Genomic DNA, 23808 nt, shown 5'->3' with positions numbered 1-23808 from the left:
GCGCGAGATTGCGCGCGGATGCACAATTGATTTTAGATATTATTTCAATGAGGACAATGTTGATAATATTTTGACTGTGAAAAATGCTCTGAGCTGCGCTCTGCCATATGTGCCCCGGCCCTAAATGAGTTGAAGAGATTTGAATGTTGTAGAGTTTATTTAATATCACACAAAAGGGCCACGCCGCGCAACGTCCAGTGTCGAGGATTGCTATCAGTTTCAAAGTCGATAGAGCCGATGTACTTGGCATCAGTTCGTTGCGGTTTCCTGTAGATCGGACACTCGTACAGCCTGGGGTCCTTCCCCGCGGTTGTGTTGATGGCAAATATATAGATGACCGGCATTTGTTCATACAGAACTTTAGCCTTGGATTCGATCAACTTTCCGGATTTTCTGTCCAGTGATGCTCCTGTAGGAATAAGAATTTTCAGAATTCCACGGAAAATTATTTCGAATCCTCAGAATTGCATTGGTTTGAATCAAATAAGTAATTTAATTATATAAATATATAAACTTGTCAAGTGCGAGTCAGTCTTGCGCACCGAGGGTTCCGTACTCAGGTATTTTTCGACATTTTGCACGATAAATCAAAAACTATTAAGCGTAAAAATAAATGAAAATCTGTTTTGGAATGTACAGGTAAAGCCCTTTTATATGATACCCCACTTGGTATAAAATTGAAACATATTTTTTTTGTGATTGAACCACGTAAATTTAAAGTTTCAGATTTTTCTCTTTACTTGTGCTATAAGACCTACCTGCCTGCCAAATTTCATGATTCTAGGTCAATGGGAAGTGCCCTATAGGTTTTCTTGACAGACACGACAGATGGACAGACAGACAGACATTTCGAAATTAGTAAAGTTCCTAGTGCTAATTTTTATTTGAATTTCAACTTGATCTTGCGTAGCTAAGAAAATACGAATATTTTTCATTTATATTTTGCAAGGCAAGAGCCTCAGTGATCTTGCAATGGTAATGTAATAGAAATAATTATGGAGCTGTTAGATTTTTTGGGCCCTAATCGGAAAATTTTCAAAGATTATCTTAATAAATATTAATTTTTATATATAAGAGAAGTAGGTATATATTACCTTCCAGAAACAGTCCGTGTACGTATACACCTTCAGTAGGCCCTTCATGGACATCCTCTCGATTCAGCTTTGTAATGTGATTTTGGAGTACTACGGAGTCCAATGCCCAGCCTTTGTGACTACGAGTCACCTCCTAAAACAGTTTATAGATATTAAATAGCACTTATTTTTCGGCCGATACAGCGACTAAACATCAAATTGATTGATTGACAGCATTGAAGTAGAAGCACGTTGGTGTGCTAATGGTGATTTTGTTTTTGGTGTGCTTGACTGCGCTTGCGCCCTCGCTTTCGGTATTATATGATATTTACTAAAGCAGCCGTTGTGGCCAAGCTAGAGGTTAGAACGCGTGAGGATGATGCGTTAGACCGTAGGGTCCCGAGTTAAAATATTTGACAATGATGACGCGCTTTTCGGTAAATAAGTGAAAAACGCCATCGTGATTTGAGTGAGAAATCAGAAAAGCGCGTGATGAATCATTTGCACCTGTCAAACTGTTCTAGAGAGTGCGGTAGAGAAAGGAGGGGGTGACTAAACTCTGTACCCCTTTCTCATATCTAAGAAACCATAATTGGTGCAAAATGTTAATGATGAGAGATCACCTGTCTCATTGCGGTGAGGAAGCCCTGAGGGTTGAAAAAGCCTGTCATCCAGAAAGCACTAGGTCTGCCATTTCGTAACCAGGCACGGTATTGTTGTTCACGCTCCAAAAGTTCCGTGTACCAAAAACCTAAAGTTGCCGACTCCCATGATACCTGTAATAATGCTTAGTCTAGCAAACACTTACTTACGATATATAATATTATTGAAATCAAAAGTGACCCAAAATTGTAAACCACCTAGAAGTCGTATTAAATATCGATTTTTGAATTGATGTGAAGGGGCAAGCAGTTCCGTTAGGGCATCAGATGAAATTGTAGACAGGTTCTAACTGCGTTATTATTTGGTTCAGTTGACAGACATGAAATAAATATCTATAATATAGATATGAAATGTGGTGTATTAGTTATGAAATTGTTTGTAGTTCACCTTTGACCACGATTGGGGAATTCGGGCGTCGTACATGGCATCGAGAGACTCCCGCAACGCTTGGCTCATTACAATAGTCCCGTCAATCGCTAACTTTAGATCGCAAAGTGTCGTGTGAACCGTTTTAATAACCAGTTGAATGCGGTCTATTTCTTGTCTGGAAGGTATATAAAATATATTGTTTACCAAAATGTACCTAATAAAAGATGGGGCGAAGTCGAATGTCATCCTCACCTTAAAAAGATGTTCATCGGTAGAAAAGCGCCCATTTTCTGAAGAGATTCTCTTACCTCAAAGGTTATATATTGTTTAGGTAATTTCTCTAACATATCTTCAGCTAGCCGATACACTATACTTTCTCTCGTTTCCCCGCCTTGAGAGCCACCTTCTTTGGGTTGTACACTCAGTATGGTGTCTAATATATCTTTTGCGCTGTTAATTTGATAAGTTATATCGGCATTGCCATGCAAGCCGAACACCTCAGGTGTATCAGTCAGCGGCAACTGATTGATATAATCTACGTAACCCTGCAAATTTCTCGTTTGGGGTACTTTATAGCCCTTGTAAAACTCAAAACCCGGTCTGAGTAGTACATCGCAAAACCACACATTAGTAAATGTTGTGAGTAAACGTTTATCGAAGTCATCGGTAACTCGACCACCATATTGAACCTCTCCAAGCATATAACAGATTGTAGGCCACGAAATACCTTTTTTGGGATCTATTTCATCCAGATGATTTTGTATAAATTGTACGCTCGCTGCATAATCGGCTTGATTGAATTCGTATGGTATATTCCATCCCAAAGGACCGAATTTTCTTCTTTCTTGAACAATAGTGTGCAAAAATGCCACTGCATATAAAAGAGGTGGCCATTGGGATAAAGATGAATAATCTAACGTGTCCTGCGTTATATTTTGATATGTCCTTTTCATACTGGCCCTTATACCCTGAGGAGGTTCGTTCGTAAATTTGATGGCCATTTGCAAAAGCCCTATTGGAAAGTCAGTGTGTACTTCAGTGGTTAGCCAAAGACGAAATGATTCTTGTATATGTTCCGTTTCGATTAATGCATCCATACCTTCTACACAAAAAGGCAGTGATAAATGAATATTTTGTAAGAGTACCCAACCTCCGTCACACATAGAATCAGATATCATTTTACGGGCAACGATTTCTTGACCTTGACCCATGGAAACTGCTTTCAAAACTGTATTAAAAATTAATAATTTGTTAAATTTGTTAATCTAACAATACAAATCATTGACCGTTTATGATATTTTACTCACCTATTTCTTTATGTTTAGCTAATGATGCAATTTGTGCAGAAGGGTCGGATCCAATTGAAAGTATACAAATAAGTGGAGTCCGAGGTTCTGATTCTTCCCACGTAGCTTCTAGGTTGAGAATTCTTCCTTCGCCATATTCTGGACCGAGCGAATCTTTAGACAAAATTTAAAAAAATGAGCAATAAGAAACATTTAAAATAGAATAAGATAATTTACTTAACTTAATTAGGTAGAATAGAATACTTTAGTTATTTCATTATTTGTTAACGCTTACCAACGATGTACTTTCTAGCTTGTGAAAGTGTGCGATCCGGGCTCCATGATCTGATGAGTAAAAGTTTTCGAAAAACATCGAGGCTTTCATGGTATCCGCTGGGAATAACTTCTTCTTCAGGTTTTGCTTTCTCATACCAAACACGCCACTCTTTTTCATTGCTCGTTATCTAAGTAATTTTGATTGTTAATCAAAGTAGCGATATAAGACAAAAAATTATTATTTATAAAACTACTTACCTTACTCAAAACATCGGAAAATACTTTGATCTTACTAATTTCTACTAAATTTAACCATGTTATATCTAAGATCCATCTGAAAGGTTTCGGAGTAACTGCGTTTAAATCTAAAGAAGCACCGCCTTTAACGAATGCCATGAACTCGTCATGAGCAATAAGTCCGCGTTGGCAATCTATTTTCATAGCCAACATCAAAGTGAATAACGATTTGTGTCTCTCGTACAAACTACGTAAAGTAAAAGCCCACACTTCATGCGTTAAGTATTTCAGAATTAGATTGATGCGTTCTTCTGTAACGTTACTTTTAGTAGACTTTGTTATAGAGTTATCAAATATGGTAAGAAACTGTTTTAACGAATTTTGATACATAATATTAACATTGCTCATCTCAACTATCAAGAAATACAATATGGAACCTCTCGCTGCCACTGCTCTAAATTCTTCTCTGGCTTTAATAATCTTTTTTTCAGTAACTTCGGCTACTTTTAACTTTTCATTAACTTCTTCAGCAGTCGATTTTGTTATTTGTAAAACCTGTATAAGAGCTTCATCGTCTACCAGAGAACCTTCTGAAGAAGTTAAGCGACAAAGTAAATTACTTTCGAGCTCTTTCATACTTCTTTGATTTTTCATAACAGACTCGAATAAAGCGACTCGTTCTTCTTCCAAGTCCGATTTTTCCATTAATATAACTCGACCTAGCAATTGGTCTTCAAGACCTTGCATAGTTACAGTAAAGTCAATTATAGAAGTTTTAGCACTGATTTCTGGGGAATAAGGGGGATTAGGAAGCTTTGTAGTAATATAAAGCATAAAACCACGCATAACATCACATTCCTTATCGCCTACAATGACTTTTTCTATTGACCCTGATTTTATGAAATTTTTTTCCAGGACATTGTCTATCACCGGATCTAATTCAACGCCAACATCTTCTATTAAAAGTGGCCTTCCTAATGATAAACTGTCTTCTAGATGAGTTCGGAAATATTTATGATTTAATGACGTAATTTGTAACTCATTTGAGGATTCTTTATTTTTTATCCAATTCTTTCCTTGACTTTGTGGATCTACTAAAAGTGGATATGAGCTAGACTTAGTAACAATAAGTGCATTTTGAACAGATAACTCGTCATTTGGGAGACCTTGAAGTGTCCATTCAGATATCGTTGCATTTTCAACTAACATGTTTGTGATGTTTAAATTGTCTGTTACAGGAATTTTTTTGCTTTTCAATATATCCATCCAAGTATTGAATAAGCTATTCCTAAATTCTTGATTGTAAGGGCCACAATACGATAAGAATCCGGTGGCAAGAACTACATCACCTACCAATCTACCTAGTTGTTCTTTAAAGTCTTTACTTTGTTGAGTCCATCGAATTTTTTCACCACCTAGTCCATTTATAAGTTGAGTTGCTGCCGTCATTTTCCGCAAGCATATATTTGCAGCGTCTGTAAGCTGCTGCTTCTCTGATACGGCAGCTTCGTACTGATCTTTCACTTTCCTCAAAGACATTTCACGATCTTCTAACTGCCTTTCCGCAGATGCTAAATCTTCCATTGCCACCTATAATATTCATTGTATATTGAATAAAAAATAAACTGGCTAATTAATCATTATTTTATGAAAAAAATTATGAATTACCTTTAACCTTGCTTCTTGCAACATTAAGCTGGCCTTTAAAGGTAAAACCTCTTTATTAACACTGTGAAAGAATGCCATAGCTTTGGTCCAGGATAGCAAACCGGCTACGTCTCCACACACCCGTTTTGCTGTATCCATGTTGTAATCCTCCATTTCAAAATAAGGAGTAAGATGTTCCACCATTTCGTTATTGATGATGTCTTTTGGATAGTTTTGAAGTTGCAACAAAAAAGTAGTACTGGCCATCATCTGGGTGAATAAAAAAATTATTTTTGTATAAATTAATCTATGTATATAAAACAAAAATCTGACTGACTGTCTGATTAATACATAAATTAATATCTATCAACCATGGACGTATTATAACTATAATAGCTTTATGCTATCAACAATTGGACAAAAATTGCCGAGTCAACTGTCAAAAATACCATGCGTTTCTTTAATGGTTTCTTTCAAATTCTTATTGACGAGTATTATTATTAACGAGTACCTATATTAACTTACTTTGAGAGATTCTGCCCAAGATGGTTTAGGACATGGAGCAGCCGTATCTGGTATTAAGGGATGCAGTCGACGTTGAAAGAGAATCAAAACGCAATCCATTATTCTCATGATGAGATGTGGTGGACGACCTAATTTTCTGACAGTAGCTATATGTGCAGGTTTGATCGTATTGAGGGCAGCTTCAGCTTCTTCTAATGCAGGTTTAGCTGCTTCTAATTTCCTTTCAGCCTTTTCTTTTTCTTCTGCTATGTAAGCTACTAATGCTTCAGCTTTTTCTTTAACAATTTGTACTTGGTTTTTCACAATTTCTGCTTGCATTGCTCTGTCTGTAACTTCTGAAAGAACGCGGTCTGCTTTTTCTGAAGCTAATGCTAAATCTTGTTCCATTACAGCCAGATCTTTCTTTAAAACTTCGACGGAAATCGATGCTTCGCGTAATTTTTCTAAACCGGTATCCATTCTCAAAGCGCCATCTCCCAACTCTTTCTGCTTCATCTGATATATTGTTTTGTAACCACCAATAAAACTGAGATAAGATTTGGGAGTGACATGTGATGAGCGGCGAAATCTTTGAAAATACTCAGTAGAAACAGTAGATACAACATCTTGGATTGTCCCAAGAACCGTTACGAGTTCTTTCTTAACTTCTTTCGTACATTCTATTTCGAAATCAGTAAGAAAATGGTCGGCTACTGCAACAAGTGCATCTTTTGGCCATGGTTGAAACCAATCAATAGTACAACCAGAAATAAGGGCTGGAAATCGTAAAGCTCGGTATCTAAAAGCTTCACTTACCTATAAAATAAATATAATGTTAATTTTACCTTATTTACCTATTCGTTGTTGTGTTTTGTTTGTTGTTAGTGAATTCGTAAAAGGTTTTTTTTTTAAATTTATTTAATTGAAGAAATACAAAAAAGGCCGCAATATATCTCGCCAAACTGCGTCGCAGTTTGTTGGCGAGTTAGCGGTTAAGTATGCATATTTGAGGACCGCAGTTTACTCAGGGACTTTGGCGGTTAACTCGTTTGCACAAATGACTTCTAGGATTAGAAATGTATATCTATATCAATTGATCAAATGCAATCCTCACAGTTTCCACACTCCTGCACTTCTTTACATCTCGCTTATTAGATAGTATGTTAATATTGTCATAATAAGTTACTTACAGGAGAGAAACATAAAACTACATGAAGGTTTTGGCAGGTTCTGTTCAAAAAATATTCCATCACTAGTTCATTCGTTAAAGTTCGTTTCTGATTCTCGCGTTTCATAATGGGAGTCAACTCTGAAACTATTTCCTGTTGCTCATCTTTTGTAAATAAATTAGATATTACGCCTGAGGACAAAATATTGTTCAAGTATTCTAAAAACCCTTCTTCTTTGATATCCAAGTCAGTAAAAATAAACGTTGTGCCTTTTCCCTGAACACCACAAGATCTATAAAGCAACTTTAGATCTTCTAAAAAGTTACCGACGTTGTAAGACCTCGTCAAAGCGATTTGGAAAGATCGATATCCTGCTATAAATGTTGATAGTTTTGTTAAGGACTGTTTGCCTGAACCTCCTACGCCAACCAACATTACATTTCCCCTAGGATGACGTATCACTCTTGATATTTTTACTAAGTGCAACATAGCATCTGGAAAGAATACAAGGTCCATTCCTGAACCTCTAACCATTTCATTAAACTGAGAAAGGAACATTTCTAATCGGTCTCTTAATTCAGAGTAGTCGAAAACTGGTTCATAAACTTTAGGTAATTCCATATCGGCATCTTCGCCTTCTTCTCCTGTAGGTTCAGGAGCATCCCTGGGAAAATATTACATGTTATATAAAGTAGGCTCAATATTTTAATAAAGTAAATAGATTAACAATCTTCAAGATTACATGCCTCATAAAGTCCACAAATACAGGATCCGCTTCCATCATTTTTTTGTATTCCGGTCCTAATAGTTCCTCAGAAATACTGTACAGAGCACTATTAAACCATTCTTTATCGGATTGATGAGTAAATCGATCTAAAAATACTCTTGAACACTCGTGTTTCCACAAAAGCATCAAACATTTTTCTGATTCAATTACACTTGGTAACGTGCCTACCATTCCTTGCCACACTCTTGATAAATCTCGCAAGGAAAATACATAGTGAAATTTTGCAGGAGTTGGTAATAAGTTCTTACGGGTACTCGTCCATAATTCCCTAGTTAAAGGAATTATTTTTTTAATTAGTGATCTCACTTCGGCGGTAAAACCTCTCTTGGCGTTGTAGTGCCCCTCACCAATTACTTTGAAAATTTTATCGATAGATTCTTTATTAGGCAAAGGACAATTGAATATTGAAAACTGACGTTTTAATCTTGATGGAATATCATTCCTACCACCGCCTGAAATAATAAATAACAGTGGTTAAGAATGATTGACAGCTTGCTAATTAACAATTATATGTAGGATGTTTAACAACCTGGTTGACCCATAGCTCCTAAAAACTGAATGTCGACAATAGTAGTAAAATCACCAGGCTTCTCTAAACTATAGAACCCACCCATACTCATCGTTTGTCTTACAATTTCATTGGTGATTTGATCTCCCCACTCATTAATTTGGGGTAAATTGATGTCATCTATGAAAACTAGCATTTTCTTCCCTCCTGGCGGTCCAAATGTCATTCCACTACGTTTTTCTACATAGCTTTCAATTGTTTTTTGAAACTGATATGGACTAGTTGCCGAAGAAAAATTGAAAGATCGTCCCATAAACTGCTCTGGATTAGCGTTTTTCATATATGCTTTCATCATAACAGTTTTGGCTGATCCTTGTTCGCCCAAAAGTAATACTGCTTTTCCTTGCTTGGCAATGCAATGGATGAGATAATTAATCCGAACATTATCCACGATAGGTACAAGGATATTCGAGTAATCGGGAGTTGCTACGTCGGGATAAACATAATTTGTCATTAGATCATCCCATAACACCCACTTGCCAGGATGTTTTACATAAAAGTCGAAAAGTATACTCGATTTGTTGTTAGGATGCTTTGGTAAATCAAGAACTGTTTTAAATGTGGTTTTGATGAAGGTATCGAAACGAAATCTATCCTCTGTCTCCAATAGAGATCCGAAGCCCCAAACTAATGTAAAAACGTAAATTTTATGTAGATGCTCATGTGTGAATAATTCAATTTCTTCAACCTTTTCTTTTTCATCCTCATCGTCAATATCACCATTAACAGATTTACTTGCAGAAGGCTCTTCCACTTCTTCAATTTGTGGTGGTACCAATCCTTCTAATAAATCCAGCATTTGGCTTATAATATTACTTTGTAGAACTCGCATACTAAATGTCAGATTTTGCGTGCACCAGGTGTACGTGGTTAGAAAAGTTTCTTGAAACAAAGTACTAAACACTTCTAGTTCTCTTGGTGATCTAGATTTAAGCCACGCATTTAAAACTAAAATCATAAAAATGTTATAAGCTAAAGTTCAAACTCTACAACATATTGAATGATTATTCCATTTCATAACAGCAAAAATAAATGTGTTACCTGGTTCCCAATCTAATCCTGAAGCACTCATGTATACCATTCCGTTTCTTGAAACAGTGGCAGGGGATGCATTATCAATGTTTTCAGGTTCAAATATTATCTTAGATGTAGGCGACATAGTCAGGCGATCACCATTTGCTAATGTTAAAGTTTTATTATCATCCAGCACGGAGTTTAAATTTTCTATCCATATACTGTCAACCGGTCCGTCTAACACTAGCCATATATGCTCTCCAGTTTTAATTTTAAGTGTTTTCCTCCATAAAGCGGAGAAAATACCATCAGTCCAATCATTAGTTGCGACATCTAATCGACCAAACATTTGCGCAGCCGTTATTGCTTTTGGGTTCATACGCATCTCTCTAAATATGGAAAAAAAGGTTTGCACTAATGCAGATAATTGTTGTTTTCCTATTTAAAAAATGTTGCAGCTTATCACCTACCGATGTGGATCCTCAATATCTGACAGCGCTTCCATTAAAGTTTGTATGCACGTAGTTTTCCCAGCACCTGGAGGTCCCAGTGTCATTATGCCATGGCGCACGCGTTGAGTTTCATACAACTGAAAATATAATAAAAAGAGAAATAATTATAATATCAAAAAACTTTTACATTGGTCCTTGTATAGATCTAATTGACAACAGATTCTTGGAACCAGCCGATTTGGGACTAGTTGACTTTATCTAGGTATAACGTAACGTCGTTACTATATCAAACTTACCTGAATTATTTTTAAGACCCAAGGTGGGTGATAAATTAGTCCGGTTAGATCGACTTGTTTTCTTACGGCATCTTCCAGTTCAGAATATGTTGTTTTCTCTAAAGCTTGATTTGGAAATAAATCTGCTACAAGCGATATAAACAAAGGTTCGTCTTCATCGATAAGTTTCGATAAGTTCATGTCTCTCAGAACTCTCATTACAATGGTGCTTTCGTTATCTTTTGTATTTACTCGCTTTACAGCTCCAAGAGTACGCAACACGGAAAGAATATTTCGTAAACCAAAGTCATAGTGAACCTAAAACAGCAAACAAATAGAATTTTTGCGATGATTAAACGGAAAATCCGGTGGATTAAGGACCTAGGGCGCACTTACCTGTAAAAAAGCTTGAGTACCGAGTAGTTCATTAGAACTTCTTACTTACAGCAATAAGGCATAAGAGTATTGATGATGCATTTAGTTTTCAGATTGTAGTCCAGATTAGAAAGATACTTATATTGAGTTAGGTTTCCACGCTTGCATTATATTTGGATGATTTAAATCGATAAAACAATTTCACCCTCTCGTAGTGTCAAGTTAATAGTGTTTTTTTTATATTTTAAAAAAGAATATTAGCCATGCTAATCATGACTAATACTCCCCTTTCCCCTCCAATCAAGCGTAAAGCTTGTGCCAGGAATGGCACACGACGGGAATGGGACGGGTACGACAATAGTGCAACGGGTGGGGTTTGAACCGCCGACCTTTCGGAATTCAGTCCGCTCCTCAACCGTTGAGCTATCGAGGCTCTTTTTGGCTGTCTCAAGTAAATTATTATTATAAATTTAATTTAAATTTAAATAAGCAATTTTTTACCTGTTTCGTAAGCTGTTCTTCACATAGTTTATACAATGTATAAAATTTTCGCGCCAAAGTAATATTTTCAAGAAAACCACAAGACGCTAGTTTAACTCTTATGATAATTTGACGATCTGGCACCATCATTGCCACGGTGCGAAATTGTATTTTTAAATTTTCAGGAAGCTCCTTACGGCCCGCATAGCCAGGATTCTAAAAAAAATTAAACATGACTTAAACATAGCAAAGAAAACTTAGCTACTTAATAAATATTTTTTTTTACCATTGTAATAAATATTCCGAACTCTGGACACATTTCCGACATATCGCCGTCTGTGAAAAGGAACGTTTTTTTCTTCTCTTTCTTAGCAGAGAGAACCACGGCAACTTGTTGAGCTGCGACTGAAAGAACTGGTAGCTCTATGCGGTTGAATTCGTCGAAACAACCCCACGAGCCAGACTGTGCTAATCCTTTATAAATACGCCCAAGACCTCTACGATCAAATAAAACAAATATGAGAGTCAAATGAAATAAAAAATATAGTGTGGCTATTACATAAAACGCATTAAACCTACATACCTACTATGCTTGAAATGTTCCACCTCCTCCGAACTCTCAAAATAATATCATCACTACATTTGCTTAGATCTTTAAAACTGCGCAACGGATTTTAATGCGGTTTTTTTTAAATAGATAGAGTGATTTAAGAGGAAGGTTTATATGTATAATACATGCATAATATAGTAGAGAAACACTGATAATTTTAGAGGTTTCTAATATGATGTTGTAAATAAACACATTTTTTTGCGCTTACATTGCAAACGCATTCAGCCTTTATTATTATCATAACCATTAAATATCACGTGTACCTACTTAAAAAACCTAAGTTAAGGTTATTGTACAATTTAAGAACCTCTTCAGCAGTATGAAACTGTCCAGTAATTTATATTTAACTTGAAGATGCCCGCGACTTCGTCTCTCCGTTGGATTTAGGCTTTTAAAGATCCCGCGGGAACTGTTTGATTTTCCGGGATAAAAAGTAGTCCGTCCTCGGGATATAAGCTAACCTTGTACCAAATTTCGTCAGAATCGGCTAAACTGTTGGGCCGTGAAAAGGTAGCAGACAGGCAGACAGACAGACGGACTTTCGCATAATTTTATAATATTATCCATACCTACTTAGGCATGGATTATTTCTATTTATGTAAGCGTAAATATGTATGGCGATTTAATTTAACCAAAAGTTTTAAAACACGGTGTGTTTTCCAAAGACGAAGATTTATCGTTTAAATCCACTTAGTTCGGCATATTATAAGGAAGCATCCTCGGGACAAAAACATGAAACCCAACACCTTTACAATACGAGTACCTGTAGTCCATTTGATCGGAACAGTTGAAAACGACGACGTATTTGGCGAGAGTTTTCCCCATATCCTTCACAGTCTCTGTCTTCCCAGTCCCTGCGGGCCCACAGGGTGCGCCACCCATGCTCATTGCTAATGCTTGTGCCAAGGTTATATAGCATCTGTTGAGACACATTATACAAACTAAGGTATATAATAGATATATTATAACGTGTTAACCCTCCGTCCACACACTGCCCGTGCGGCATGGGAAGGAGCGAGGAACGGAGGAAGAGACATAGTATGGCAGCGTTACTCGCATGTTCCTCGTTCACGCCCATCGCTCCCTATTTTGTCGGTAAGTATGTAATAGCGCGCACGCTGCCACAGTTTCGACGTCCATCGCGTTGCAAAGACGTTAATTGCGCGAGTAGAGCAGTGTGTGGATGAGGGGTAAGTCATGATTCTAGTATCAGAGTGAACTAGAGTGAGGAAACTCTCGGGGTTGATCCTGAATCGACATATTCTGTCAAATATATGACTAAGGTTGATGTGAAATTCACTGCGTGAAAGGCGTCAAGAGACTTAGTCGATTCCTCGGAGCCTACCTCCTAACTAGTAGTATTAGTATAACGAACGTAGAACAATACACTGCGACAAGGATCTTTTGGCACTTGAAGGACATTGACAGAGGGGCGTAGTTGTGAAACAAACGTTGCCAGCAATTAAAATCTCCTCAATTTTAGGAATTATGTTGAAAATATCAATGTTGAAACTTAAGTTTTATCAATTTTTTACTGAATGAGAAATTGGGAAAGCCATCCCTGTTTCCACATAGGAAAAAACCATTGATAGGCCATGGACTTGCAACCTATCATGTTTATATGTGCTAAATATAGCTATATGATGCAAACACATTAATGCTGTATTCATTAACAGGATATATCGTGAAGTTATGTACGTAATATGGAATGGCTCTAATATTTAAACAAAAACATTGAAATGCAGATTTGTTACTTATCAACACCACATACGATTTTAGCAACGCGCCACAATATCCTTGTCGCTCTGTAATAATGTCGATTTTTACCTGTCTGTCAAAGGCGTAATAACAAGTCTTTCAGTACATCCCAAATATTCATTTTGGTAAGCGAATATAACATCAGTAACTGATATCCAAGTTTTATCGGCATCCTCTTTAAAATAAAACCGGCATTGTTTCAACCATTCAAAGTCATTAGCGGATCGAACATTCAAACGACACTGCAAAATGCAAATAGTAGTAGGTAGTGTGTTCAAACTGTCCATTAATAGATCAGTCAGTCAGATTTTCCTTTGTCCTATCTAATCCAATTAAGCAATATCAATCTAATTAACTAACCCCCGACCCAAAAAGAGGGGTGTTATAAGTTTGACGTGTGTATCTGTGTGTCTGTGTATCTGTGTATCTGTCTGTGGCATCGTAGCTCCTAAACTAATGAACCGATTTTAATTTACCTTTTTTTGTTTGAAAGATGGCTTGATGGAGAGTGTTCTTAGCTATAATCTAAGAAAATCGGTTCAGCCGTTTAAAAGTTATTAGCTCTTTTCTAGTTACTGTAACCTTCACTTGTCGGGGGTGTTATAAATTTTTAATTTACACTTGTTTTTTTTAATCTAAAAAACCCTTCACAAAGGTGAATTTATAATCGAAAGAATAGTTTTACTTACCTCAAAAATCTAAGATTATTATAAGTATAAAATATATTTGCATGCCTATTAGTAGGTAAACAAGATCCTGTTATCATGTTTTTGAGCAAATAAATACTTGAAATACTTGAAAAGTATAGATTCTCACTTACCAACATGTCAAAAATATCTCTTTGATGAACGTGTATAGTAATGAGAGTTTCGAACTTTGTACGTTCAATTTTCGTTAAGTCCCTCGTCGTTTGATCTATGAGGGTATTTAAAAGTTCCAAAAATTTATTATTTGTGTCTATCATTATCTTCTTATCCTGTCGTGCTTGCATTAATGCGAGCTCTGCATCTCTGGTCCAAATAATTTGGATGCCAAGTAATCCAACCTGATTAATACAAAATAATATTTGACCTCGCCGTATCACACTTCACACTAATATTATAAAGGCGAAAGTTTGTATGTGTGTGTGTGTGTGTGTGTGTGTGTGTGTGTGTGTGTGTGTGTGTGTGTGTGTGTGTGTGTGTATGTTTGTTACTCCTTCACGCAAAAACTACTGACCGGATTTGGCTGAAATTTAGAGTGAAGATAGATAATATCCTGGATTAGCACATAGGCTACTTTTTATCCCGAAAAATCAATGAGTTCCCATGGGATTTCGAAAAACCTTAATCCACGCGGGCGAAGTCGCGGGCATCGGCTAGTAGGGAATAAATGCAGTCGCCACTCGTTTTTCGAAGATCATACCACGTACCAAATTGGTATAATCGAATACGTTTAAATACTCAAAAGAAAAAAGAAACCATAAGGGTTCCGTTTTTTACCATTTGGCTACGGAACCATAAAAATGCGAATAAAGACCGTTGATTGTTCACAGTGTTAAGATACTCGGATAGACAATATCTAGGAATATTTGTAACTGTTCAGATGTGGTGATACTAGTGGTTATGACGTCGCGTCGGCCTCCTTTTCGGGAGATTGGAGGTTGGATCCCGGGCATTCCCATCAGACTTTTCGGAGTTGTTTGCGTGTTAAAAAATGATATATCACATGCTTTAACGGTGAAGGAAAACATTGAAAACATTAGATGAATCCTGCATGACTGAGGGATCTTCATAATGTTCTCAAGGTTGTCTGGAGTCAGCCAATCTGCACTGGTCCAGCGTTGCAAACTATGGCCTTAACCCTTTCTAAGAGGAGTTCAGTAGTGGGCCGGCAATTGGCTGATTATGATGATGATGATGATTACCTGTGCTGGCATTTTATCGAGAAACAAAAGTAGATTGAGGCCTGGATCATTGATAATTGATACCGCATTACGAATTATGGAATGTAAACTGCTCTGCGCAGATTGTAAAAGAGACGTGAGCCACGTTTCCACAGAGCCTTCTGCGCGCACTGGTCGTTCAAGTCTGATTTCTTCCCCTTCAGAGGATACTATTGCTATCATTTTGTTATATTCTGTAAAAAAAGGAAAAAATATAGTTTTCAAAAGGACAAAACATAAGAGAAATTGTAAATTACCTATACCAGTTGAACAGCTTACCTATATCGTGGAATTTAACATATCTTATGTTATCGAAAATCGACAAAAGATGGTTTTGTATAGTGTGAGAATCTGAAGCTTGACCGAGAATTTCAAGCAAAGCTGGATCGGATACAAAGAAAAACCGTGGAAACATCGTGCGCTTCTTTTCAAGGTAACCACTCAAGCTTTTTTGACAAAGCTCTAATTGTTCTTGTAGATGTGGCAACAGTTGCCTCAAAAGATCGTCACCGACACAACAAGAAACTACACCAGGGGTTTCGTGTGCTCTCTGCATTATTTTCTGCCAAGACTTGTCAATTTTGGAAAATCTTTTGGCCTCCTTCGGAAGCTGTTTTGCGATATCGCCACCAACGAATACTGCCTCGAGGTACACCCACATGTTCTGAACAAGAAGCCAGCGTTCTAGAATTTCATTGGTGCTTTGAAGATCATATAACCACTGTTGTATTTGTTTTCGAAACGGTGCATTGTAACTGTTGATTAAAAAAATTACCATAAATTACTGGTTTAAAGCAATACATTATTATAAATGAAATAAAATAAAATGTTGTAACGTTTTCTATGTACACCCTGTATAACGTAATATTTTACCGATTAGACAACAAAGAGCCAAGTATCATTAGACTATCCTCTAGTTGGCCTATCGTCTCCGCTGTTGTATCGCCTCTGAGAAGCAACTCCCCGCGATTATTAAACGTTTGAAATGTAAGCTCGTGGACCGACCATTCGTTTGTGACTTGCCGAAGCTTTGCTTCTATATCCTTTTCCTTCATCGCTGATATACAAATATCCTGAAATAGATAAAGTTTGGACCTTATTCAGATGTCTCTCTAGAGAATTGATAGGTGTAATATTTCTCGTTTCTATTAAATCTATAAATTTCAAATTTAAGATTGTCATGCACTATGGCGTATCTATGCTTCATTCAAGTTCAAACTTAACTTGAAGTCAGTATGCACCTACGTACCGTACCAATTTACTGAGTAGTAGGTAGTATAAAAAAATAATTCAATATTAAGAGGGGTCTCTCTGTCACTCGCTCCATACAAACGTAGTTCGTCTCTCATTGGAATACTAATTACTAACCAATCATACTCAATGGAATTTTTTAGAAACGTTCCGGGAACTTTATGCCTGTGGTTTTCCCGATTCCCGTAAATCTTTGAGGCCCTGTAATTTTAAAACTACATATTTTTAGAAAAATCTAAAACACCACAAGCACAGATATTAGTTTCTAGAATATGTCTGCAAATGGACTTTGGTTGCTTAATATTCGAATGAAATTGGGGCTACGATTGTATGGAGTAAGTGACGGAAAGAGCCCTGTTAATAGATTTCAAAATTGAAATCACAATACTCGGTTCGATTTAACGTGTTTTTCATTAAATCCATACTAATTTTGAAAGTGCGTCTATTTTTATGTCTGCTAGCTATTCACGCCCACGTTTAATGAATGAATGAATATACTTTTACTGTACACCACAAAAATATAAATTATTACAGAAAAACACACACAAAGCAAAACAAAAAGCTTTAACTGTGTTTGACTGAAAATTTGATTTTACTTGCGATCAAAATTTACTCTGCTTTCCGCGCCGATCTACCTGAATGAGCCCTAAGCCACCACAGCTATGTATACTCATTTTCATTATAAAAATTTTGACTGACGTATACCCGAGTAAAAAAAAGCTAAGTGTAAGTTGATCAAAAAACTCTGCACTCCGTCTGTGGGTGTTGCACTTTAGTGAATATACCAACCTCGATATCTTCTTTATGTTGTAATAATGGTGCCTCTAGAATATTTTTCAGACAGAAGTCTTCATTTTCTAGTTCAAAAATGTATTTGGTCACTTCCATTATACGTTGCCAGTGGCGAGGTTTCATAGCCCGATTTGCCATTAGTTCGAGCAGTGGGCACATATCGTTGAAATCATCAATAGTTTTCTTTAAAGCATAGAAAGCTGGCCACTCTTTAAGTCTGAAATGTTAGAATTCTAATTAGGACATTGATTTTATAACTAAAAATCGGTCAAGAGCGAGTCGGACAAGAAGTAACATATTTTTTGGCCATTATTTTGAAATGATCATTATTTGCTGTTATAGCGGCAATAGAAATACACATAGTGTGAAAATTTCAACTCTCTCCCTATTAGTATGGTTCACGAGATACAGCCCATTGATAAACAGACGGACGGACGGCGGGACAGCGGAGTCTTATTAATAGGGTCCCGTTGGGTAAGAATGAAGGAATGACACGCTCATTAAACTCATAATCTTATACTGAACCAAGGTAAGACAGCCATCCTTTACATAAAAACCTGTTAACTGCGAAAAATGTTTTAAGAGTTATCGTCAAAAAAATTGGAAATTTAGAAAAATATAAGTTGCATCGTAGAACAACTAAAAACTTACTAAAAACCTTGGTTCTTCGCAGGATTCTTTTATACAAATATAAGTTTTAAAAATTTCTAAGTTTTTGGCGATAACACAAAAACTATTTATTTTGTTAATGGCTTTTTAGATATAAGACGGCGCAGGTCATTTCAGTACCAACACAGTTAAATAATAACATCTCTATTTTTAATTAATATCCAATTACAGGCTATCTATCTCTCTATAGATAGTATCTAGTGTTATCAATCGGAAAACACCTTTTTCCGGTTCACCGGATTTCATGAATTGAAATGAGTGTATTCTTCGCCATATAAACTTACCCCTTAGGTAATTTCCTGCATCTATTCTGGAATTCCATTAGTTCGTTGTTTATCTCCTCAATATTAACTTCTCCCCACGGTATATCATAGTAGCTACTGACTCTATCGATAACATCGTTGTACAATTTGTAAAGCTTTTGCAAAAGATTCAATTCCTTTCTTATTTGCGCAAGTTCTGGATACTCAGTGTGTGGTAAACCAAATAGCTCTTCACCATTCTGATATGTTTGAAGTTTGCGCCACATTCCATCAAAACGATTCTGTGAGATAAAACCAAAATATTAATATATTCAACTCGTTTCATACTTTCGCAGCTATAAATTACAAATATTATAATTATTATGGACAAATTTTTTTTGTTCTTGCCACTAGTATCTGCTGGAAGTCTAAATTTAAAATGTACGGCAGTTTATTTGGTCAACATTTTGAATACTACTTTTAACATAACATTTGAAACATAAAGTTAAAATGGCACATGAAAAGTAATATTCACGCATTAGGGCCGGCGTACATATGGCGGAGCGCAGCGCAGAGCATTTTTCACAGGAAATAATATCAAAAATCAATAATTGTGAATCTGAGCGGATACTCGCGCATCCACGCGCAGTCGCGCGCGTGCTCGCGCATTCTCTGGTACTAATGCGCATAATGTGTCACGCGATTAGAAAACTTCGCAGGCATGCTCTGCGCTGCGCTCCGCCATATGTGTGCCAGCCTTTATATTACGCAATACGCTAATTCTAGAAAGAATTTGGATTTTGAAAATTTGGATAGGACAACTCTATCAACTAGTTATATATTAAACTTTTCACTCTAGACTTTAGTTACCTGAAACAATATTAAACGATCGGAAGCCTCTCTCGGGCTTAATCCTGGTTGCATTGGCCCTGCGTGTCTGTACTCGTGACAGTATTCAGCATTATCTTCTCTGAACCTGTCCAAGTTGTTCTGAAGGTCGTCTTCGAATTGAGGTTGCATTGTAAGTAACTGAACATGAGATGCGAGTGCAGTGGCTTGCAGCTGTTGCCAGCTGTAGCGAAGGTTGTCAACTTGTTCCATATCTTCTTTGCTGACTGGGAGCTCGTATCTCGTTATAACGTTAAATGCTTCCTAAAAGGGAACCAAATTTAATAAAAAAAAAAATTAAAAGTTTAAAAATATATTAAAAATACTTTATAATATGCTGATGAGGATGCGGTCAAATTCCACCAGTAAGTATGGTGTTCAGACTTGGTCCCCGATGACTCTCAAAAGTTCAAGCTCAAAGTTTGCCAAGGAGCTACGGAATGCAGCATACTTGGATTCAAACTAGCAGAACGCGTAAATGATTCTACTAAGTATACGTTCGGAAACGCAGGTAGCCGACATTGACCTTGCAGCCGCTTTACTTAAATGGGACTGTGCAGGTCATGTGTGTTATAGGTACCTGTGTCAGATGACTTGTGAGGAAAATCAGCGTCTTATTAACTCCCCAGAATCATCAATGTGGGTGTAGCAGGCCGTGACGGCGATGGGGTAATGAATTAAATGAGTTTACAGTTAGGTGGCTCCAAGAGGATCTCGATAGGTGGTTGTGCAGAAATCATCGTCGTCCAGTTGTGGGACAGTACATGCTAATTTAGATAGATAGATAGAAGTACTTTAGTACTGACAAACAAATCTAAGTGTCAGAACAAATAACTCACTTCAACCGGATCGATTTTCAATTCCATATCTACTTCTTGTTCTCTTATTTTCTTCAATGTTTCCATTACTGTTCTTACATCATCTAAATCACGTATAGGTCTTTCCAGCTTACGTTCTAAATCGTTCATAATTGCGTACACGTAATCCATTTCTCGTTTGTATTTCTTACGCATTGCTTGACTTATCTTGAAAGTTCCATCTGAAAGATTTTTAAAATGGTAAATAATGGAGCTGATTCTGTTGTTGTTCGAGATTGTGTTGTACTTAACTAATATGACGGATCTAAAATATGTATTGCTATCGATTTCATAAGACTTTCAGAACTGACAATTTAGTCTAGCTTAGAGATCGTGTACAATATAGCAGAATTGGTCACAATATATTTTATTATTTTTCGTATAGTTTTCAGTTCTAGTTACATAATTGTTGTTTAAGATTAATGATAGCTACTCTTTCTTTCTATAATTTAAAATAATTATTAAATTAATTATAACCTAATTAATAGGTGCATCATTAAATAAATTTTAATTATAATCATTCTTACTTTTGAGTTCTGTGTTAAGTCCCAATTTTAGTTTTTCTGTTGAAACTGCCAGACAGTTTCCAATTATAAGTACGTCGGGTTCAGTGGCTAGTTTTGCTTCTAATTCACTATGTCTTTTTAAGGCAAGCTCAAAATCATTGAGGTTCCAAGCCAGCAACTGACGTAACGTTTTTTCACATTTCCATAAATAGTGGTAAGGACGCCAACGTTTTACAAGGGTATTTAATTCCTGCAACAAAGTCATTCTGAGAAAATCCACCCATGTGTAGAAAAAATATTTTTTATGATAAAATGCATTACCGATTTAACGTGTGATGTGCACATGGATAACAGAGTAAGTGTTTTCATAATTTCTTTATTTTCCATTATGTGATTATAAAAATTTTTCTGCTGAAAAGGGAAAACTGGCTTCTCTTCCGACTCTAGTCTATAATATTTCTTTCTTCTGTGTCTTGCCGCGTCCACCATCTTCATTGACTTTTGAGCCATATTTATAGGCACCGACATTGATTGAACCTGCCCGTCAAGCTTCGTGACTACTTCAAATAGTTGTTTCGGTTGGTGACCGGCTAGTGTCTTCCAACCCACCTAGAGGAAGGAAGCGTGCACACAGGACCGAGGCCAGCGAACAAATATAAATACACGAAAATAAAAGGAAAGGTTGGTAATATTTACAAATGATCAAAATAAACCAAAAGCGACACCGAGTGCAGCAAAAACATAATTAAAAACATAGTTCAGCATAGCGTCAAAGGTGAGTTTGCAGACAAGTACACCGTCAAGTTTCACAAGTGATCAGTGCGGGTAAATAGACAAAACACAACAATAAACAACACAATTCGGAAGGGAACGAAAGGAAAAAGTAATTAGTTACACTTTTTATGTACAGCGCGAGGAATTTCACAATTCTTTTCATACATCATTCAAATTAAAAGCTATTTACATAATATATTATTATGTACAGGTAGTATTCAGTAAGAATGCTAGCTCTAAAGGAATGATCTTGGAGATAGTACACAAACCTGCGCTGAATCTTTGCGTTGATCTGATGGCTAGAATTAATTAAGTATTTGAGTAAATCTTAGATATCGAATATTAATGAAATAGAGAGTTAATATCCTTAAAACTTTTAAATTTATGAATGTTTAAAAATAGTTTTAATTTTTATCTTCTACCTTTGGAGGTTTTCCTCCGGTCCACTGGGCAACTCCTTTCGATAATCCTGATACATGTTTTCCGGCTAATACTAGAACATCTTGAATCTCCTCTAAAGTTGGATTCACGGATACGTTTGGTATAAGGAGGGTAGCTTGCAGAAGGAAAATAGGGCGTTTCGAAATATTTGCTGTAATATTAAAAAAAAGTTTTATTTAAATTGGTTCAATTAACCCTCTGGTTTAAAAGGAATGTGTACTTGATGTGGTTTTTTAATCTAAGAAATAAGACTCAAAATGATACGTTTTCAAAAGGTAAGAAAAACAAACTCAAAGATGTGACGACAGTTTTATGTGTGCAGAGTAAAAAGAAAATTGAGAAAAACGGATAGTGGATAAACCAATCCAGACAAATCCAGCTTACTGTTCTCCGATACATTTAAGTTAGATGGGTCCGTGTACCTTCGTTAAAATTAGGCACTGTTACAGTCAGTTCTAATCAAAGATCACCAATGAGAAGTTTTAAGGTTTAAAAATATGAAGAAGAAAGGTTTTAAGAATAATAAAGAGGCCAAAACTTCGACCATTCCCAAACAGACCAATGGCTGCTCGGATTACAATGATATAATAATTTACAAATAACTGTTTATTGAAAATTTACAAAAATTAGATATTATTGTTAAAAATAACTAATATTCCATCAAAACTGTTCTAATTAAGAAGTAGTAGAAGATCTGAGAGGCTAGCAATTAGAATATGATGAAACTTTATTAATACGCTGCGGTACAGACATTTCTAGGTACTCAGAACGAAGAGTCCCTTAAGAAGGGAACAGGCTTAGAAAAATATTCCAAGTTCCAAAATTACTTAACTTTAAAGTGACGAAAAAATATGACCCGTCGGCTGTTATCTGCCTATTCTAATTCTCACTTTTTACTGAATCTGCTACATAATAATGCAGTAATCGAATTTCATACGTGATATAAGTGTTTGCGGGGATATTAACTAAGGTTTCCCGTCCATTTTGATCCGCAGTAGTACTAGGAGTTCAGAAAAAGCAAGCAGTTCGATGCCGCCAAAAGGGGCGGAACCACGGATGCGAAATCAATATTCAAACTCCATGTTGTTGTCTTTATTTCTCATCATGATGTAGGCAACCACCCCGTTGCCACAGTTACCATGGAATAGGCGGAGCCGTAGGAAAATCCCTCTTTCCACTATCGAACGAAAACAATATGAATACACTTCGTATTAAATTTTCCTTGTTATAACTAAAATAAATGGTTTATTCCCAGTAAATCAACTAAACAGGCTATATAATGAATTAATACATTACTGACTAAACGATAACTGATAGATATAGGTAACTGACAAAATAACCGGTTAGGTATATAATAGGTTCATTTATGGTCTCGTAGCGCTCAAACGTGTGGACTAGGGACTAATTTTATAACCATGATAAATAAGTACCAAGAAATTAAATTCATTCTAACTAACTATTCATAGGGGATAAGAATTTCTGATGACTAAAGAAAGCCAGATTCATCGTCTCCACCTTCATCTATCTGGTCCCTGTTACCCTATTCCTTTCCTTTTTTTTATTATAAAAACAATGTTAGCTGGTTGGCATAATATTATGTGTATTATGCATTATACAGGTATAATGTATATTTATAATCTTTTGCAAATGTCTTATTCCGTATAATATGACGATAGCACTTAAATAAAAATCAAAATAGTGAATTGAATGCATATCCTAAAAATTATTATCAACAGCCGCGTTTTGCAAAACATGAGGTTTGTTAGGTACTTAAATTGTAATTTATGATGCCATTCGTAGCTTTGTATTCTTATTGCACTGTCTTTATCGAGCATGTACGGTACTTTTTCGGCATCGGATCGTTACTCGTATGAGCATGCGTAATGCTAGGTACGCCAGAAAACTTTAGACGGCTTTTATA

The 23808-nt window shown here is 36.3% G+C and overlaps 1 protein-coding gene across 1 annotated transcript in view; it reads right to left on the bottom strand.

The window, feature by feature from the left end:
* Nucleotides 1-155: 155 nt before the first annotated feature.
* The window catches only part of LOC123880303 (dynein axonemal heavy chain 5), a 39272-nt gene continuing 15619 nt past the window's right edge, over nucleotides 156-23808 (bottom strand). The window contains exons 18-48 of the mRNA XM_045928343.1: nucleotides 21869-22038; nucleotides 20994-21281; nucleotides 20694-20922; nucleotides 20149-20348; nucleotides 19292-19573; nucleotides 18464-18723; nucleotides 17508-17727; nucleotides 16341-16540; nucleotides 15747-16222; nucleotides 15450-15661; nucleotides 14364-14588; nucleotides 13613-13785; nucleotides 12549-12704; nucleotides 11462-11672; nucleotides 11197-11391; nucleotides 10342-10638; nucleotides 10064-10182; nucleotides 9621-9982; nucleotides 8541-9527; nucleotides 7971-8463; nucleotides 7246-7888; nucleotides 6077-6871; nucleotides 5573-5821; nucleotides 3926-5494; nucleotides 3687-3855; nucleotides 3413-3565; nucleotides 2358-3333; nucleotides 2124-2280; nucleotides 1697-1849; nucleotides 1095-1227; nucleotides 156-409 (exon numbers count right to left, since the gene is read on the bottom strand). Of these exons, the coding sequence (XP_045784299.1) occupies nucleotides 156-409; nucleotides 1095-1227; nucleotides 1697-1849; nucleotides 2124-2280; nucleotides 2358-3333; nucleotides 3413-3565; nucleotides 3687-3855; nucleotides 3926-5494; nucleotides 5573-5821; nucleotides 6077-6871; nucleotides 7246-7888; nucleotides 7971-8463; nucleotides 8541-9527; nucleotides 9621-9982; nucleotides 10064-10182; nucleotides 10342-10638; nucleotides 11197-11391; nucleotides 11462-11672; nucleotides 12549-12704; nucleotides 13613-13785; nucleotides 14364-14588; nucleotides 15450-15661; nucleotides 15747-16222; nucleotides 16341-16540; nucleotides 17508-17727; nucleotides 18464-18723; nucleotides 19292-19573; nucleotides 20149-20348; nucleotides 20694-20922; nucleotides 20994-21281; nucleotides 21869-22038 (11006 nt within the window). The remainder of the gene's footprint in view (nucleotides 410-1094; nucleotides 1228-1696; nucleotides 1850-2123; nucleotides 2281-2357; nucleotides 3334-3412; nucleotides 3566-3686; nucleotides 3856-3925; nucleotides 5495-5572; nucleotides 5822-6076; nucleotides 6872-7245; nucleotides 7889-7970; nucleotides 8464-8540; nucleotides 9528-9620; nucleotides 9983-10063; nucleotides 10183-10341; nucleotides 10639-11196; nucleotides 11392-11461; nucleotides 11673-12548; nucleotides 12705-13612; nucleotides 13786-14363; nucleotides 14589-15449; nucleotides 15662-15746; nucleotides 16223-16340; nucleotides 16541-17507; nucleotides 17728-18463; nucleotides 18724-19291; nucleotides 19574-20148; nucleotides 20349-20693; nucleotides 20923-20993; nucleotides 21282-21868; nucleotides 22039-23808) is intronic.

This window comes from Maniola jurtina, chromosome Z (assembly GCF_905333055.1).
Source record: "Maniola jurtina chromosome Z, ilManJurt1.1, whole genome shotgun sequence".
Taxonomy (NCBI): domain Eukaryota; kingdom Metazoa; phylum Arthropoda; class Insecta; order Lepidoptera; family Nymphalidae; genus Maniola; species Maniola jurtina.
This window is presented reverse-complemented; position numbering and strand designations above follow the sequence as displayed.